Here is an 18,524-nt window from a genome sequence, read left to right on the forward strand (position 1 = left end):
CACTATTAAACATTTAAAAAATAGCTTAATTTTTGGGAGATATCTTCTATGTTTTAGGTCCAATAATTCTGAGCACATTTATGTGGATCTGGGTTCTCAGACCCCTGTAAATTGCTCAAAAGACCCCCTAGAAGTGCACAGCTCAGGAGACAGGACTAAGACTTTCTACTGCATCTGCTCTGTGTTGTGCACGCTCTTGTAAAAGAGCTTTTCAGTTGTGGTTGGGAGTCTCCGGACCAGATTCCCCACCAATCAGCTCAGAATTATTGGTCATAAAACAAAAAATTCTCTCTTTGGAGGTGCATTTACAACGCTGCCAATAATCGGAAACAGATTGATCTATCTAAACCGGCTGTCAGATCACCCGACGCACAAGCAAAAGGTTCGTTTGTCGGGTGAAATAATTTTACCATTTACATAAATAAACATTTATATAGGGGACGATTCCCCTACAAAAATCACACACAGTTTAGCCTAAAATGGGATGTCCGGTCTAGAATGACAAGTCTGCAGTCTGTCTATGTGTCTCTCTATGACTGCAGACCTGTGAATCCTCCAGCGCAGTCACGGCGATCAAGAATGCAATATGCAGACTCCCGGCCAGAACTCGTCTAGTAGGTACGGCCTCGCTTAATGCACTTGTATTGAGCGAGGTGGCGCCCCCCAGACTGGTTCTAGTTTGGACTCTGCATATTGCATACGTGACCGCCGTTACCGATCTTCATAACACACAGTGAGTACCCTGGGAGGATTCACAAATCTGCAGTCTCACAGAGTGACACAGAGGGACTGCAGACTTGTCATTCTAGACTGGACAACCCCTTTAATATTTGCTTCAAAATCTATTTTTTAAAATGCAAATGAGGGGGCTTCTGTGCACCCTTTGAGTGGACTATGCCTTGATGCACTCTTAAATTTATAGATGAAAACTGGTCCCTTGTGTTGATTGACAGCGCTCACTTAGTAAGAGCAGTAAAAATCAGACATACAAGCTGATATTAGACAGCACTCACTTTTACTATTGGAGCGCTGTCAATAAAAACAAAAGACTTTAAAATACAAATATGAGGGCGTAATGGTGCACTGAAGCAAAGACCACACCAATGGTGGACTGACACAAAGACCACGCCAACGGTGCTCCGAAGCAAAGACCACCCCAACAGTGCACCAAAGCAGAGACCACCCCAACGGTGCACCGAAGCAAAGACCACACAAACGGTGCACCGACGCAAAGACCACCCCAACGGTGCACCGACGCAAAGACCACCCCAACGGTGCACCGACGCAAAGACCACCCCAACGGTGCACCAAAGCGCCCTCTTAACATACATGGCCTCCACACTATCCTCTCCTATAAAATATTCTCACCACACCGTCCCCACTTATATACTATGACCACCACACTGTCCCCTAACAAACTAAAATGCCACACTGTCCTCCCTTATAAACCTTCCTCAATTATGAAATATGCACACTGCCCTCACATCATGCTGCCCCCTCCTCAAAATGTCCCATGCTGCCCCTCTCCATACAGAGCACTCACACTGCCCCTCTCCATATGGGGCTCTCAGACTGCCCTTCTCCATACTGAGCCTCCCATGCTGCACCTTCTTAATGTGCTCCAAATGCTGCCTGCCCCTTCTCCATAATAAGTCCACCATGCTACCTCACTCATCATACAGAGACTACCATGCTGCCCCACTCATCATACAGAGACCACCATGCTGCCCCGCTCATCGTACAGAGACCACCATGCTGCCCTACTCATCATACAGAGACCACCATGCTGCCCCACTCATCATACAGAGACCACCATGCTGCCCCACTCATCATACAGAGACCACCATGCTGCCCCACTCATCATACAGAGACCACCATGCTGCCCCACTCATCATACAGAGACCACCATGCTGCCTCACTCATCATACAGAGACCACCATGCTGCCCCACTCAGCATACAGAGACCACCATGCTGCCCCACTCAGCATACATAGACCAACATGCTGCCCCACTTAGCATACAGAGACCACTATGCTGCCTCACTCAGCATACAGAGACCACCATGCTGCCCCACTCAGCATACAGAGACCACCATGCTGCCCCACTCAGCATACATAGACCAACATGCTGCCCCACTTAGCATACAGAGACCACTATGCTGCCTCACTCAGCATACAGAGACCACCATGCTGCCCTACTCAGCATACAGAGACCACCATGCTGCCCCACTCAGCATACAGAGACCACCATGCTGCCTCACTCATCATACAGAGACCACCATGCTGCCCCACTCAGCATACAGAGACCACCATGCTGCCCCACTCAGCATACATAGACCAACATGCTGCCCCACTTAGCATACAGAGACCACTATGCTGCCTCACTCAGCATACAGAGACCACCATGCTGCCCCACTCAGCATACAGAGACCACCATGCTGCCCCACTCAGCATACAGAGACCACCATGCTGCCCCACTCAGCATACATAGACCAACATGCTGCCCCACTTAGCATACAGAGACCACTATGCTGCCTCACTCAGCATACAGAGACCACCATGCTGCCCTACTCAGTATACAGAGACCACGATGCTGCCCCACTCAGCATAGAGACCACCATGCTGCCCCACTCAGCATACAGAGACTACCATGCTGCCTCACTCATCATACAGAGACCACCATGCTGCCCCACTTAGCATACAGAGACCACCATGCTGCCCCACTCAGCATACAGAGACCACTATGCTGCCCTACTCAGTATACAGAGACCAAGATGCTGCCCCACTCAGCATAGAGACCACCATGCTGCCCCACTCAGCATACAGAGACTACCATGCTGCCTCACTCATCATACAGAGACCACCATGCTGCCCCACTCAGCATACAGAGACCAGCATGCTGCCCCACTCAGCATACAGAGACCACCATGCTGCCCCACTCAGCATACAGAGACCACCATGCTGCCCCACTCAGCATACAGAGACCACCATGCTGCCCCACTCATCATGCAGAGACCACCATGCTGCCCCACTCATCATACAGAGACCCCCGCGCTACCTCACACCTAATGCTGACCCCCCCACACACTATCTCACGTTTCATACTGAGTCCCCTACATGCTCCACTCCATACTGAGCCCACCCATGCTGTCTCCTTTCCATACTGAGCCCTCACACTGCCCTTGTCGATATTGAACCCCCATTCTACCCCTTTTTCATAATGAGCCCTCAATGCTTCCCCCTCTCCATACTTAGTGAGTTGATACACACGGCACTTCTGGGGAAGAGGGGGCACAAGTAGGGTCCAAATCCATCTCAAGTAGATGTAGAAACTTGGCACTCAAGATCAATGTAAATAGTGTTTTTTATTGTGATGAACTTGTAGGAACAGCACAAGCACAGCATTGCCACATAGACAGCGGCGGACACCAAGTCATACCCAGCTACGCCGCTCGCCACGCTACTATACGTTCTGAGGACCCACTGCATGCACTGATGAAGGTCTTTTCACTGAAACATCTGTGCTTGTTCTTCACAATAAAAACCCCTGTTCACATTGATCTTGGGTGCCAAGATTCTACATCTACCCCTCTCCATACTGAGACCCCCAACATACTGAGTCCTTACACTTTTCCCCATCAATTTTGTCCCTTGCACTATCCTTCACTCTGTAAGCCCCCCTAAACCCTCCTCTACAGCAATAGGCCTCCTAAACCCCCCCTCCTATGGCAACAGGCTCTGTTAACCCCCCCTCCTACGGCAACAGACTCCGTTAACCCCCCTCCTACGGCAACAGGCTCCGTTAACCCCCCTCCTACGGCAACAGGCTCCGTTAACCCCCCTCATATGGCAACAGGCTCCGTTAACCCCCGCAACTCCTACGGCAACAGGCTCCGTTAACCCCACCACTCCTACGGCAACAGGTTCCGTTAACCCCCGCCACTCCTACGGCAACAGGCCCCATTAACCCCCGCCACTCCTACGGCAACAGGCTCCGTTAACCCCCCTCCTACGGCAACAGGCATCGTTAACCACCCCCTCCTACGGCAACAGGCTCCGTTAACCCCTCCTCTTACGGCAAGAAGCTCCGTTAATCCCTCCTCTTACGGCAACAAGCTCCGTTAACCCCCCTCCTACGGCAACAGGCCCCCTAAATATAAGACTATACTAATAACCCCAGCCCCCCTAACCACTGTCTAGAGTCAAAGGCTACCTAATCCCCAGACTACAACAGGCCTCCTAATCCTAAATCTATAGCCTCTATCTGTCCGGTGTCCGTCGTCATCTTCCTCCTGCTCCTGGCTCCGGTGAGTTTTCTGTCCTCCACGGTATCTGCAGCACGGGACGCCGCAGCATTGGACGCCGGGGCACGGAGCTGATTGTCGTGCACCTCTGACCCCGGAAGTGCAGGCGCCGGCACTTCCGGAGTCAATCAGCTCTCTGTGCCCGGCGCTTATTTGTATTTGCGTCTTAAAGATGCATATACAGATAATGTAGGTGCGCCTCTTCTGACCACCCCCGTCCGAAAACACAGCGGAATTATTAGACTGTCTAACGGAGGGGGGAGGATGTTATAAAAAAAAAAAAAAAAAAAACAATTTTTTTTTTTCAGCCAGAAAGTGCCACCCCCCGCAACGCGCCGCCCCAGGCACGGCCCTCCCCTCTTTCACACCTCTTTCCCGGTCCGTGGTGTAGGTGCGTATGTGTGTGTGTTGTGTGTGTGTTCAGCGTGTGCTGTCAGTGTGCTATCCGTGAGACATCCGCATAGCACACTGACAGGATGAACTTCTATACTCACCTGTCCCCGCTGCTGCCTCCGGCGCCTCTGTTACTTCCGGGTCATCGGTGCAGTGAATATTCATGAACATAATGAGCGAGCTCAGAAGCAAGTGACTGCAGCGCTGGAGACATCAGCAGTGGAGACAGGTGAGTATAGAAAAGCATTTTATTTCAAAGACACGTGTTTTCTCCGGTACATGTCACGCTGATGTTACATGATCACATAAGTGTGCGGGCTGTGTGCCGGAAAAAAAAAGACTTGTCTTTGTGCAGACCTCATGGACACACATCTGTGGGAAAAAATGGATGTGTGCGCAGATCCATTGATTTTAATGGGTCTGCATATGTCTGTGTATCTGGTACATATGAAAACTGACGTCATATGTACCGAAATCACGGACGTGTAAACTGGGCCTTAGGCCAGAGGTCACACTAGCGTATGGCATCCGATGTGAGAGAATCGGATGCGAGAGCTAATGACCCTTGGCTCAAACACTTCTGTGAGTGTGAGCCGAGAGTCATTCAATGTGATCCGTTTCTCTCACATGCTAGAATCGGAGATCAGGTGAGGAGAAGACGGAGAGAATAATCTCTCCATCTTCTCCAATGCCTGTCTCTGCGTATATCGGACTGCACTTGGTTGTCATCCGAGTGCATTCCAATGTTTCACACCCACCCATTGACTTGTATGGATGTGCATGATCCGAGATGCTGCCAATCTCACTGCAATTTTTTCTCATGTGAATTCAGCACGAGTAAAAAAAAAATCACAGATCTGCTCTACCTCATTGAATATCAATGGTCGGAGTGCAATGTGAGATTTTCTCACATTGCACTCCTCCATATTATATGCCAGTGTGAGTGTACCTTTAAAGGGAATCTATCACCAGTTTTTTGCTACTCATCTGAGAGCAGCATAATGTACAGACAGAGACCCCGATTCCAGCGATGTGTCACTTCCTGAGCTGTTTGCTGTCATTTTCATAAAATCACTGTTTTCTCTTCTGCAGCCCTACCAGATATTTGAATGTTGAGCTCTGTTTAGCCCTACCCATATACAGTGTACACAGAAAACTAAGAAAACTGCTAATCAGTAGTAGGTCAGGATTATATAGAGCTCATAAATATGGAAGACTAACTGGCAAAAGGTTTACTAGTCCTCTAATGATAATCTCCTGCTGATAAAATAGTGTTTTATCAGTAAGGCTGCTTTCACACATCAGTTTTTTGGCATCAGGCACAATCCGGCGAAAAAACTGATGTGATGGATCCGGCGAAAAACCGGATCAGTTGCATCAATTTTTTTGCATCAGTTCCTTCAGTTTTTTGACGATTCCGTTGTGATACTGCATGCTCAGTTCAAAAAAAGGGATCCAGTGGCTGTATCTGTTTTTTGCCGCATTACGCCGGATCTGGCATCCATAGGCTTCCATTATAAAACACGCCGTACAGCGCTGGATGCGGTGCAATACGTTTTTTTTTGCTGGAGACAAAAAAACGTTCCCCTCAGCGTTCCATCAGCCCGCTGGACAAGTATATTTTGCCAGATCCGGCAAAAGCCGGATGGAACGGAAGGCCATCCGGCACAATCTGGTGCTAATAGAAGTCTATGGGGGAAAAACGGATCCGGCGGCAACAGACACATCACTGAATTCACAGTCTCTACCATTACATTATGCTGCAAAAACCTGATGAGAGATTCCTTTTAAATACATACTAGACAGAGAATAGACAAAAAAAATCCTTCCTCATTCCCCCTTTCTTTCAGCCTGTTTTGTTTAAAGCTGAGAAACGTAAAGAAGACAATCATAGTCTGCGTGTAAGACAACTCACTGAAAAACTCACAAATAGGACACAAAGACTGTTAGAGGCTATTTACAAACCTTTGCACAGAATTTTTTAAATTGTTTATTTGCCTACTAAATGTACAGTTAAGCAACTTACTAAAGGTTTTAACATTATGCTGCTGTCAAGTAGATGTAAAAGCTTTCTGGGCTCTCCTCTACCCTTTTCTCATTGATGGAGACAGCAGTACAGAGTGGAGAGGTTGTACACGAATTTCTACAGTTTGGAGAGGGGTGAAAGCATGTAGAGTATCCGGGAGAGCAGTGAACAATAAACTACAGAAAAGGAGAAAAGCACATGAAGAAGAAATAAGTGCAGGATAGAAGTTGTGCTAATTTTTGAGCTAAAGCAAGCAGCAGCACACAGACCTCACATCCACTTTATAATCCAGGGAAAGATAAGTTCACAAGAGAGAAATCTGATCAGGCTGCAAACTGCATATTAGGCTTCTGTCATTCCATCAGTGTTTAGTCACTGGACAGTTTTTACCATCAGTGCTTCAATGATTTAAAAAAAATAAAATAAAATTGCAAAGCTTCTCCTATCCATTACAATGTTGAGCACACAGACTGCACACGGATGGTAATGTTTTCTGTCCATGATTTTCATGAAGCCATAGACTTGCATAGAACATTTTGAATTTTGGACATGTCTGCATGATATTTTGAGCACTCGGTTTCCTTAAAACACACAGCACATGTGTAGACTATAAGGCTTGGGATATACGGTGACTTGTTTTGTGCCACAGAAGTTCTCTGAAAAATTGTGCAACAAAAATATCTGTGCAACGTGTCTTTGACTTGCTGTTGCGCAACTATTTTAGAGCTCTCATTTTGCTGTAAATAAAACAACTGAGTCACATCGCGTGTGACTTGCCCTAAAGACTATGATAAGTGAGTTGTGGGTAACTTGGTAGAAGTGACAGAAAAACTAAAAACCTAACTCCTTTGGAAACCATTTGCAACTTTTTTGTGAGGTCACAGGTCATGTCTAGTTGCAATGCGACACCATAGGAAATCATTAGATTTGATGTCTTAATATGAGGCCCCCTTTCACATGTCCCTGAAAAACGTTTATGTTTTGCACAGCTGTGTTGAAGGTGCGTATCGCCCATCCATGTGCTGTGATTTGGGTTCACAGCGTGCTATCCCTGATGGCACACAGAGAGCAGGAGCTTTTTACTCACCTGTCCCCGGCGTTCCTGTCCTCAGTGCTGATGTCTCCGGCGCTGGGTCCATGGTGCAGTGAATATTCATGAGCATAATGAGCAGGCCCAGAAGCAAGTGACATCAGCGCTGGAGACCTCAGCACTTGAGACAGGCAAGTATAGAAAAGCATTTTATTTCACAGATACGTGTTTGCTCTGGTACATATCACACTGTCACATGGATCACATGAGTGTGTGGTTCATGTGACATCAGTGCTGCAGAGGAAAAACGGACTTGTTTCCATGCGGAACACACAGACATGCGTGTGCTCCATATGGACACACAGTCCTTGTGAAAATACTGATGTGTGCGCAGACCCATTCATTTTAATGGGTCTGCGTATGTCAGTGTTTCTGATACGTATGAAAACTGACGTCATAGGTACCGGAATCACAGACGTGTGAAGGGGGCCTAACACTGCGATTTCAGTGGAATACAACACGTCGCTGTGTAGCCTCACCCTAATGAAGAAAATGGATTTTCATGACTCACGGATGTCTGAACGAAGCATTGGTGCAATTTTATTCAATTGTATTAAAAGAGAACCAGTTATTAGATGCCTGAACCACACACCTCCTGAATCAGAGCCTAGCCAAGTGATTGCTGACAGGTCTCTGTTTTACTCTAAAGAGCTGCAATGTTTCATAGTAAACATACTTTGAAAAGCCTTCAGTCCAGTTGAATGACAGGTCTCTCGCTAATGTAGAGATATAGGCATTAATCTATTTACTAGTTTAGTAGAAGTTATTTTTTAATATCTAAGGTGTTCATAGCCTTTTAGCCTTGCCCCATGGCTATACTTTGCCTCTCAGTCATTTGCCCGAAGATGGAAGAGATAAGCATGAAATTAAACCCTATGTTCATTGTAGGAGTTCTACAAGAATTTTGTTTTAATTTAGGAATGTAAGAATACAGAACACCCGAATGTTGATTTAATTTAGACTAGTCCAAAAGAGCTTCCAATGAAAAGTTTTGGCGGGATCAAATTGTACTGCCCGATTCTCAAAAGATATATGAACGCATACAAAGAAGATAAAGAATGAAAGAAAAGTCGTTCCAACTCCTAGATATTCATAAATTCAATTATCCTATATTGAAAATTGAAAAGGTCTTAAAACAAAATAGAAAAAAAACGTGGCGTAGAAGAGGAATCAGGGCGATGCATTTCAAACGCTATCGAGCATTCTTTGTCCAAGCCTGACGGAAAGATTTATCCAGCAACCCTAAATGTTCCAATCAACCAATAGAAAATGAAGCATAAGAAACAAGTGCTGAATAGTAATATAATCAGGGATAGGGTCTCAATCACGGAATAAACCTTGTCGCTGGCTGTTGGGCTTAACACAAATTGGCCAAATTGTGTACCAAGTTTTTTATGGCAGTAATGCAGTTCCAGATATCTTACATTCAATGTTTACCTAGTACAATATTTTAGTGTGCAAGTGTATTCACTTTAATTGTATAGAATAGTTCCTTCAGTATACACCTGTTCACATTTACCTGTTTCTTGGATGTTTAGGTCAGTTTTTTGATATTTATAGTAATATAATCAAGACCAACATTGAAAATATAACCAAAATACACAGTAATCTATTCAAATATATTAAAAAGAACACAAATAAAATAATAAAATAATATTCAAACACATTGTCACAGCACAGAGGTGTTGTGGTTTAAATCACTGGTGTTAAGGCCGCTTTACACGCTGCGATATCGTTACCGATATCGCTAGCGTGTGTACCCGCCCCCATCGGTTGTGCGACACGGGCAAATCGCTGCCAGTGGCGCACAACATCGCTCAGACCTGTCACAGTACTTACCTGCCTAGTGACGTCACTGTGACCGGCGAACCGCCTCCTTTCTAAGAGGGCGGTTCGTTCGGCGTCACAGCGGCGTCACTAAGCGGCCGGCCAATAGAAATGGAGAGGCGGAGATGAGCGGGACGTAACATCCCGCCCACCTCCTTCCTTCCGCATTGCCGGCAGCCGCAGGTAAGGTGAGGTTCCTCGTTCCTGCGGTGTCACACATAGCGATGTGTGCTGCTGCAGGAACGACGAACAACATCGTACACGCAGCAGCAACGATAATTGGGAATAGGGGGGCATGTCACCGATTAGCGATTTTGAACGTTTTTGCGACGATTCAAAGTCGCTCATAGGTGTCACACGCAACGACATCGCTAAAGCGGCCGGATGTGCGTCACAAATTCTGTGACCCCAACGAGATCGCTTGAGCGATGTTGTAGCGTGTAAAGCGGCCTTTAGACATATAATTCAAATATTCATTGATATCTTGAACTTACGTGTCATGCAGCCAATATTTTAATCACAGATGGCACAGTTGATTGTATATATCACATTTGCAGAGTTGCAGTTAATATATTGTTTGATAGGAAAGTATTGAAAATTGGTGGCATCTGTAAATTGTGTGCATGTAAGGATGAACTTGTTTGGCTAGATTGCATATATAAGCTCTACTGATCAAAAGTCCATCCACAAGTATTAGAAAATCTAAGCTTTGCCAAGGAAACATTCCTAACTCCATTACTCCACCTCCATCTGCCTGAATGGTAACACTTGATAGGAAGAGTTACATAGTTACTTAGGTTGAAAAAAGACCTAGGTCCATCTAGTTCAACCTTCCTCCACCAGTTCTACATTTGGTCACTAAGTCATTTATAACCAACAATGTTGTGTGTACTGAGGAAATCATCCAGCCTTTTTTTAAAAGCTGTTATAGTATCTGCCATTACTACCTCTTGTGGTCGGCATTCCACAGTCTGACTGCTCTAAAATAAAGAACCCTTTCCTTTTTAGCTGTCGGAATCGCTTTTCTTCCACTCGCAGTGAGTGCCCCCTGGTCCTTAGTATTGTCTTTGGATGAAATAAGTCATGTGCCTGTCCTTTATATTGACCACACATCTAAGCTAAACATATCTAACTTTTTCAACCTCTCATCATATGGGAGGCCTTCTATTTCTTGTAGTAGTCTAGTTGCCCGCCTTTGAACTGACTAACTTCTGAATGTCCTTTTTAAAATGTGGAGCCCAAAACTGGATCCCATATTCCAGATGTGGCCTTACAAGTGATTTATAGAGGGGCAACAATACCTTGGGATCACGGGATATAATCTCTCTTTTTATACACCCTATGAGTTAATTGACTCATGCTATATTCACTAAATTCTGACCCTCTTTGCAGCATTATGCAACAGAAATCTGGATTAAATTAAACAGTTAAAGAGGTTGTCCGGTCTTAAAAGGGTGGTTCACCCATATTTTTTATTGTCTAGATCGATATTATATTGAGAAACAATGTTTCTCTCAAATACCTTATTTTGGCAATAGTGCTTGTGAGAGGCGCTATTGCAGACGGCTGTTCCCTGCTCCGTGACCTCGGGGATCCGGTGATGTCACATCAAATTCCAGACACGTCACATCCCTGCGGCCGGCCCCAGTCTTCCTGACTCACTGAGCTGTGGGCGGTGTTTCACCGCTTGTCACAGCTCAGCATGTCTCCTGCTTGCAGCGCTTTGCTGTGAGGGAAGAGGGAGCTGATGGGCTGTGACGAGCGGTGAAACACCGCCCACAGCCCATCACTCACGGACACTGCGGCCGGCCGCGGTGTCAGGAACTTGACGTGACGTCACCGGATCCTCGAGGTCACGGAGCGGGGAACAGCGGTCTGCAATAGCGCATCTCACAGGCACTATTGCCAACATAAGGTATATGAGAGAAATATTGTTTCTCAATATAATATCGATCTAGACAATAAAAAATATAGGTGAACCACCCCTTTAAGCTACAAGTCTGCAGTCACTCTCTGTGCCTGCATGACCACAAGTATGTGATTTGCATACATACGGTCATATGGCAATACTAGACTATATCTGGTGTCGCTCAAAGCAAGTGTATTGAGCAAGGTCGGATATAGTCTAATCGGAATGTGGTTTGGGGTATGCAAATCACATTCTTGTGGACAGATGATCACCTGGTCCCGGCACTAGAGAATTGTCAGAGCATGCAGTGCACGCAATGTGAAGATTCAAAAGTCTGCAATAACATGGAGTAACTGCAGACTTGTAGCTTAATGATTTTCACTTAGTGATCCATTTGAAAAATTTTCTCACTGGTGTCTCGCTTTTCTGTTTGTTTTTGATATCAATGACACTCAAATTAGTTGTCTGCTATTATAGCCCACCTGTGATAAGGAATGATGATTTGCACATTCAACTAAGTTGGTTAGAGCTTTAACATTGTATTTGTCTACAATTTGCTTGTATGTGCACTGCTTGTTTATCACAACCATTTGCTCAGAGGATCACTGTGACGAACTGAAACGCACAGCCCTGTCCGACGTCACCGCTATGTCACGTTCACACAATATGGTCATGTCAATTCCACGAAAAACATGATGTTCCACACCCCCTGGGAATAAGTATGGTCAGCTTGGCACTGTTTTACACAGACACCTCCTGCCACGTGGGCACATGGAGGCATGCGAAGGGAGAGAGGGTGATCCACACAACCTCAGGCACTACACCACACTCACAATCCTGACAGGCTGAGGGACACTGTTCACTAGACCCAGTGAAAGAGAGATCTGCCTGCTGGTAAGACTGCCACCAGTTCCTCGTTTGATTTAAGCCTGGTCTGTAGCAAGATTATATCGAGCCAGAAACCAGCCCAGTAGCATGTAACAAACCGAGAACATGAACATGTGAATTCCTGGATTGAGATAAAAGAGCAACCTGGGATTAAATTGTATATTTAACAGCCATACGGGCACACTAAACGAGACACTGTATATACTAGACACTATAAATAAAGTACAACAGTCAGATATACAAATACAGGTGATGATACAAGAGATATAAGCTGGTGGATGTTAGACCTTCGTGCTGCGTAGCCACATAGAAATTGTGTGGTACCAGTGGTTTCCATTTTTTTACAACATAATATGATGGCCTGACCTACCTTAGAAGAGAACACCAGGCCATCCCTTCCCATGTGCTTTTGACCCTTGGTCAGTCACTTCCCTTCACACCCCTGGGAGGGGCCAAGACTCCCTCCCCTTGGTTTATTGCAGCTACAATTTCCAAAAGTTACGATAGGCCATAACTTTTTACTGGAAGATCCTACGGCAGCGGCTTTGGCTGTGCCACTGTTTCATTCGTAGACCAAGCGTGGCTTCTTTACCTCATTTCTCCTAGCCATTCCATCTATCTCCCTCCCCACGATTACCAGGAAGAATAAAGACCCAGGTGCAGGTATGGCCGGTCCTTGTGGTCCCAGAAATATAATCGGTTTAGGGCTTGGATATACAGTAATTCCATAATTCTGTATGATATTACTTTTCATCTGCAGCTGTTTTGTCCCATTTAAAGTCTACCAGCAGCCTGTGTTCACAGCAGGGGTTCTTCTTGTTAGAAAAGCGTGGCTTCAGCCAGGCTGATTGAGGTGTGAATTTCTCCACAGGGGGCCTTTGAAGTGGGACCTATTGTTGGGCCAGCTTTCCTGTACAGCTGCACATGGTAAATAATCTCAATCACAATTTCATCCCCCATACCTGTCAGGATACAGTCGCTTCTCCTGAAATCACATTCCCCATTCTCCACAATCACTCTTTATTAAGATGTTTTTACTTGACCACACCATTTTCAGTACCCTCTCATCACCATTGCACAAGAAAGCCCCACAGGTTTGTCAATTTTTAAAAAAAATCTAGACCCAAAGAATATGACTAATCCCAAATTGATCAGATTGCTCACATTGTATGCTCTAATGTGGATTCACAGTGAAACTGATCAAAAGAAAACTTGCCTGGTCAAAAGTACAACTTCCATACAAGTAAGCCTAAGGAACTTTGTTAACAGGATTTGGCTATGTAATCTGAAGACAGCAGAAAGGGGGTAAAATACAGAATTCAGCAATATATCTCTTATCAAGCTACGTGCTGTTGTATATTTGCAATTATTTTTTCTTAGTACCAGGAGATTATCATTGCTTAGACTACAACAGTCTACGTTTGGTAGTCTAATCGCGCCCCATCCTTGTAAAGCTGTAGGGGAAAAAAGCGCAATAGGGTCTTACCCGGTATGAGGGTAGAGAGACAGAAAGAGACACACTCCCCTGGTAGGGTTGTGCCAGTCATAACACCCTATGGTCGCATGTGAGTGATTATAGTGGTTTAGCAGCGACCCCGGGGAGCAGTTAATAAATAAATCAAATGGAATGAAACCGGTTTAAATGCCGCGCTAGAAACCACAGATGCTGTAGATAAAAAGATTTTCTTTTTTCATAATTCTACGCGTTTCAATGGCATCTCCGCCTCCTTCTTCAGGAACAAAAATCAACTTTTTGTTCCTGAAGGAAAGATTTTTGTTCCTGAAGAAGAAGGCGGAGATGCCTTTGAAAAGCGTAGAATTATGAAATAAAGAAAATCTTTTTATCTACAGCATCTGTGGTTTCTAGCGCGGCATTTAAACCGGTTTCATTCCATTTGATTTATTTATTAACGCGCCCCATCCTGTGATAAGCAGCTCACTGTCAGTAGACTTCGAACGTACAGAGCCCTCCACTCTGCTTTAACCTACAAAGACATCTGAATGTGTCATAACTGCTTCACTGAGTAAACTAAGTAATACATCATTAGATTCAGGGTCTCTGCCCCTACGTTATATACTGCACTCAGATGAAGGAACAAAACCTTGCTGACAAATTTCCTTAATTATGAAAGGGTAGATTCCCTGAAAAAGTAGCCATTCAAGATATATTAGTAAAAGGGGTGCCCATTTCGTTTCTTTGTTATAATTGGACCAAGTGTGCTCTATAAATCAAGCTTGTTGGCACTGATTGCCTGCTAGGGTCATATGCCAACCATGACAAAAATTAGGAGACTAGTGGGGAATCTACGCAGCAAGAGACTAGTATGTGACATGGCTAATTTAATTTTTACACATTGGTGGACTGTTCAATAAATAAACCCCTTTAAACCTTTCAAGCTGCCATTATTAAGTTATGCTGACTCTTTTGCTTCTACTTTTGTGAAATTCTACATTATATTACAGTTTAGTGCTGGAAATGTGTGGAATAATCACACTTTTTGGATTATTGGATGCAGGATTTCACTGTTCATTTATAACTATATTAAAAATAAATACACTGAGAAGGCTAAACATTATTTAGTATGAAATGTTCATTATGTAAATGGCTTGGAAACAGAAAAGAAATCCACCAAGATATATTTCCAATACCTGTCCTTCTAGAAGCTTCATTACGTGGTTCATCCATTCTTTATCATATTCTACTGACCGCTTCACATTTTCTATTTCCTAATGGGAGCAAAGGAGACATAATAATTTATGACAGGTTTATGAAAGCATTATGGACATAGAATAAAAAAACACATAGCGTTTAAAACACCTTGCATCAAAAGTGACCAGAGTGCTCCATGGATACATTACACATCCTTATTTTGCTAATAACAAGGAACAATCAATAGCCCTGTATCTTCTATAAAAGCGTGAAATGGCTACATGGACCAGGTCCAGTTTTACCCAGGCTGCATAAAGATTGTGAGGCATGTTCCTTAAATTGCTGAGCCATCTAGCTTTCCATTACATTAACTACACACCAGCAGTGAAAACATTGTGCTGCAGGATGATCCTATGTGTGATTTATGGAAAGAAATATGGCGCAATGTGTTGTTTGTGGTGGATTACAACTTGGAGGGTCTTTTACTTCGCATTTAATGGTCAAAAGATCATTATAGTACATCCCTATAAAATTTCTCAGGTAAAATTCACTCTCTCGTCCAAAAACAATATGCAGACATATAGAGGTGTTCACATTGTATTGCTATGACAAAGACGGAAGCAGCCAGTTCTCTAGAACGTCATTGGACATTGTAGTATACCTTCTTCACTAGGACTATCTTACACGTTTAAAAATACACAGAATTCTTAAGAACTCGATACATTAGACTAATGTCTGAAGCTGTCGATATCGATGAGTTTGGCAGATACTCTAACGTATATGGGCATGCTGGACAACTGATCATCAGGGAAGAAAATGATGTGGGATGTCTGAATTTAGACTGCTGATCGATTTGTTCTCTCCAATATAAGCCATCAACAAAGATGTCTCTTGGTGGCTTTCTCACAGATAACACAGGAGCGCAAGAGCGAACAAGTGCTCTTGTATATGTAAGGCCGGGGCCACACAGGGTCTAATGCGATCCTCGCATGACACTCGGCTCATGCTGGCAGCACAGCAGGAGCCGAGTGTCACTGCGACTGAGGTCCGATCATGCGATCGGACCTCAGCTGTGGGGGACGGGCTGGCACTGAGGAGGGGCGGGCCAGCGCTTAAGAGGGGCGGGCTGGCACGGAGGAGGAGAGGGAGGGATTTATCTCCCTCTCTCCTCTGTTGTCAGCTATTGCCATTCTCGCACTGCACTAGCGGTACACCGGTGTAATGCGAGTGCAGTGCGATCTTTCTCTCGCCCCATAGACTTGAATGGGTGCAAGAGAAAGAGACTCGCATTACAATCGCAGCATGCTGTGATTGTTTTCTCGGTCCGATTGGGGCCGAGAAAATAATCGCTCATGGGTGCTGGGACATAGGTTAATATTGGTCCGAGTGGAATGCAATGTTTTATCACATCCCACTCGCTCTGATTTTCATGCCATGTGGCTTAGGCCTAAGAGAGAGTCTCGATGTCTGTTGACCAAACAACTGACCGAAGCATTGTATAACTGAAAGCCATGTGTATGGAGGACTTTAGACCGTTATCTTTCCTCTACTAAAGCAATACACATTCAGAAGCTCTCAATGTAAGTTTATGAGAGCCTCATTCTAGCTCTAAGACTTACTTTGAGAAGTAACGTCCAGTCCACCCAGCAAATACTGGTGCAATCCACAAGTCACAAACAACAGAAGATGACTGGAGTGGTGCCGAGAGCACACAGCGACGGCTGGTAAGTATATTACTAGGGGCAGGGAACTTATAGAAGTGAGCATTCTGAGGTGAAATAAAGAGTGGTGATTTCAGACCAGGTGAACAAGCATTTTACATTATTACAGATATTCAGTATCCTATTCACCAAACAATGCAAATGTAGATATACAGTGGGTTCGGAAAGTATTCAGACCCCTTTAAATTTTTCACTCTTTGTTTTATTGCAGCCATTTGGTAAATTCAAAAAAGGTTCATTTTTTCTCATGAATGTACACTCTGCACCCCATCAAGACAGAAAAAAGCAGAAATGTAGAAATGTTTGAGTTCTTGTTCTCCTACAATCAATATATACTGTATGTACTCCACTTTGAGTGGTGGTGTTATATGAGAGTCCTTTTTCATTACAGTACAGGCAGCACAGATGGAACAGACCACTTATTAATACAGTAATGTAGAGTAATAATAATATGTATTATGTCTTTGAGAATAAGTTCCAAATAATTTGTTGCTGATGTATAAATTTGTAATACTTTTCAGGCTCTATTATTCTGTGTGTAAATCTCTTGCAATCACACTGTAAAGACAAAACATACTGGAAACACAATATACAATATAAAATATCTTGTGGCCAATCCTGAATTACTGACTGACAACACAAAGAGGAGACAGAGTGGTGGAAAATTAGTTAAAAAAAATACATAAGCCATATAATATTTCGGAAGAAAAAACCTCATTAACAGTTTTGACTGACCTCCTCATCTGGGACCTCTAGTATATCGCTGAGGTCAGACTGTGACATGTTGAGGATGCTGGCGGCCAGTGACTGGGCTCTGTGTACGGACTGTTGCGATGGACCACTTACGGACTCGTGCATCACTTTGGCCTGTCGAACGATATTTCTCATTTCGCAGACATCCACTTGGAGTTCTTTCGCCAAGCTCTTTTCAAATGAAAGGAAAAAAATATGGATTTAGCGGGTAAGTCCATGATTCCTCAGAAGTGATCTATTTGTAAATAGTTTTATATCCTCTCCTTTATCATGATTCTTCTTCAACCTAAATGAAACAGTTAAAGCCTCCCGCCACTACACTATTTCTTGACCTATGTTAACCCCTTAGGAACATGCTCATATTGGGCCTTTAGAACAAAGAATTTTTGTTCCCCATTTTTCATTGCCACTTTCCAGTTATTTATTCATCAACATACCTGACATAGGGTTAGCATTTAGCAGCATAATTTGCATTACCAAACATTTCTAACCTCATTATGGGGAGAAATATAAAAAAGAAAAAAACAAAACGGTAGCCCTGTAGTTGCTTTCTGACATTTTCATTTTTCAGCCACTCTCGTGCTGTACAAATAACGTGTTCTCTTTATTCTGATAACTGGAGCCGCTCACCACTCAGAAGATGCAACAAATTATTTGTCTCATGGTGGTCCTCCTAATGACAGCCAGACAGCCTTCATGAGGACTGGCATGCGCAACGCCAGCATTAAAGGGAACCTATCACCAGGATTTTCGCATATAACCTAAAGCCAGTGCTATACTGGCACTATCAGGCTGATTCTATACATACCTGCAATAGTCAGCTCGGATGTTTAGGTTTTGAAATCCAAGAAAGTAAAGTTTATAAAATGAGCAGCTTCTTGAGTGACAGTTGCACCTGGTATCCAGCTTTGGTGGCTGAGGCCCTGCCCCTTCTGGTCACATGGATATGACCTCACCACAGGTC

General features: G+C 44.3%; 1 protein-coding gene across 2 annotated transcripts in view; it reads right to left on the minus strand.

Moving 5' to 3' along the window:
* CNTLN (centlein) overlaps nt 1-18,524 on the minus strand; it is a 506,300-nt gene that overhangs the window by 35,106 nt on the left and 452,670 nt on the right. For both annotated transcript variants that reach the window (XM_075316500.1, XM_075316495.1), the window contains exons 25-26: nt 17,543-17,731; nt 15,086-15,163 (exon numbers count right to left, since the gene is read on the minus strand). In XM_075316500.1, the coding sequence (XP_075172615.1) occupies nt 15,086-15,163; nt 17,543-17,731 (267 nt within the window). The remainder of the gene's footprint in view (nt 1-15,085; nt 15,164-17,542; nt 17,732-18,524) is intronic.

Source organism: Anomaloglossus baeobatrachus, chromosome 1, assembly GCF_048569485.1.
Source record: "Anomaloglossus baeobatrachus isolate aAnoBae1 chromosome 1, aAnoBae1.hap1, whole genome shotgun sequence".
In the NCBI taxonomy this organism is placed as follows: domain Eukaryota; kingdom Metazoa; phylum Chordata; class Amphibia; order Anura; family Aromobatidae; genus Anomaloglossus; species Anomaloglossus baeobatrachus.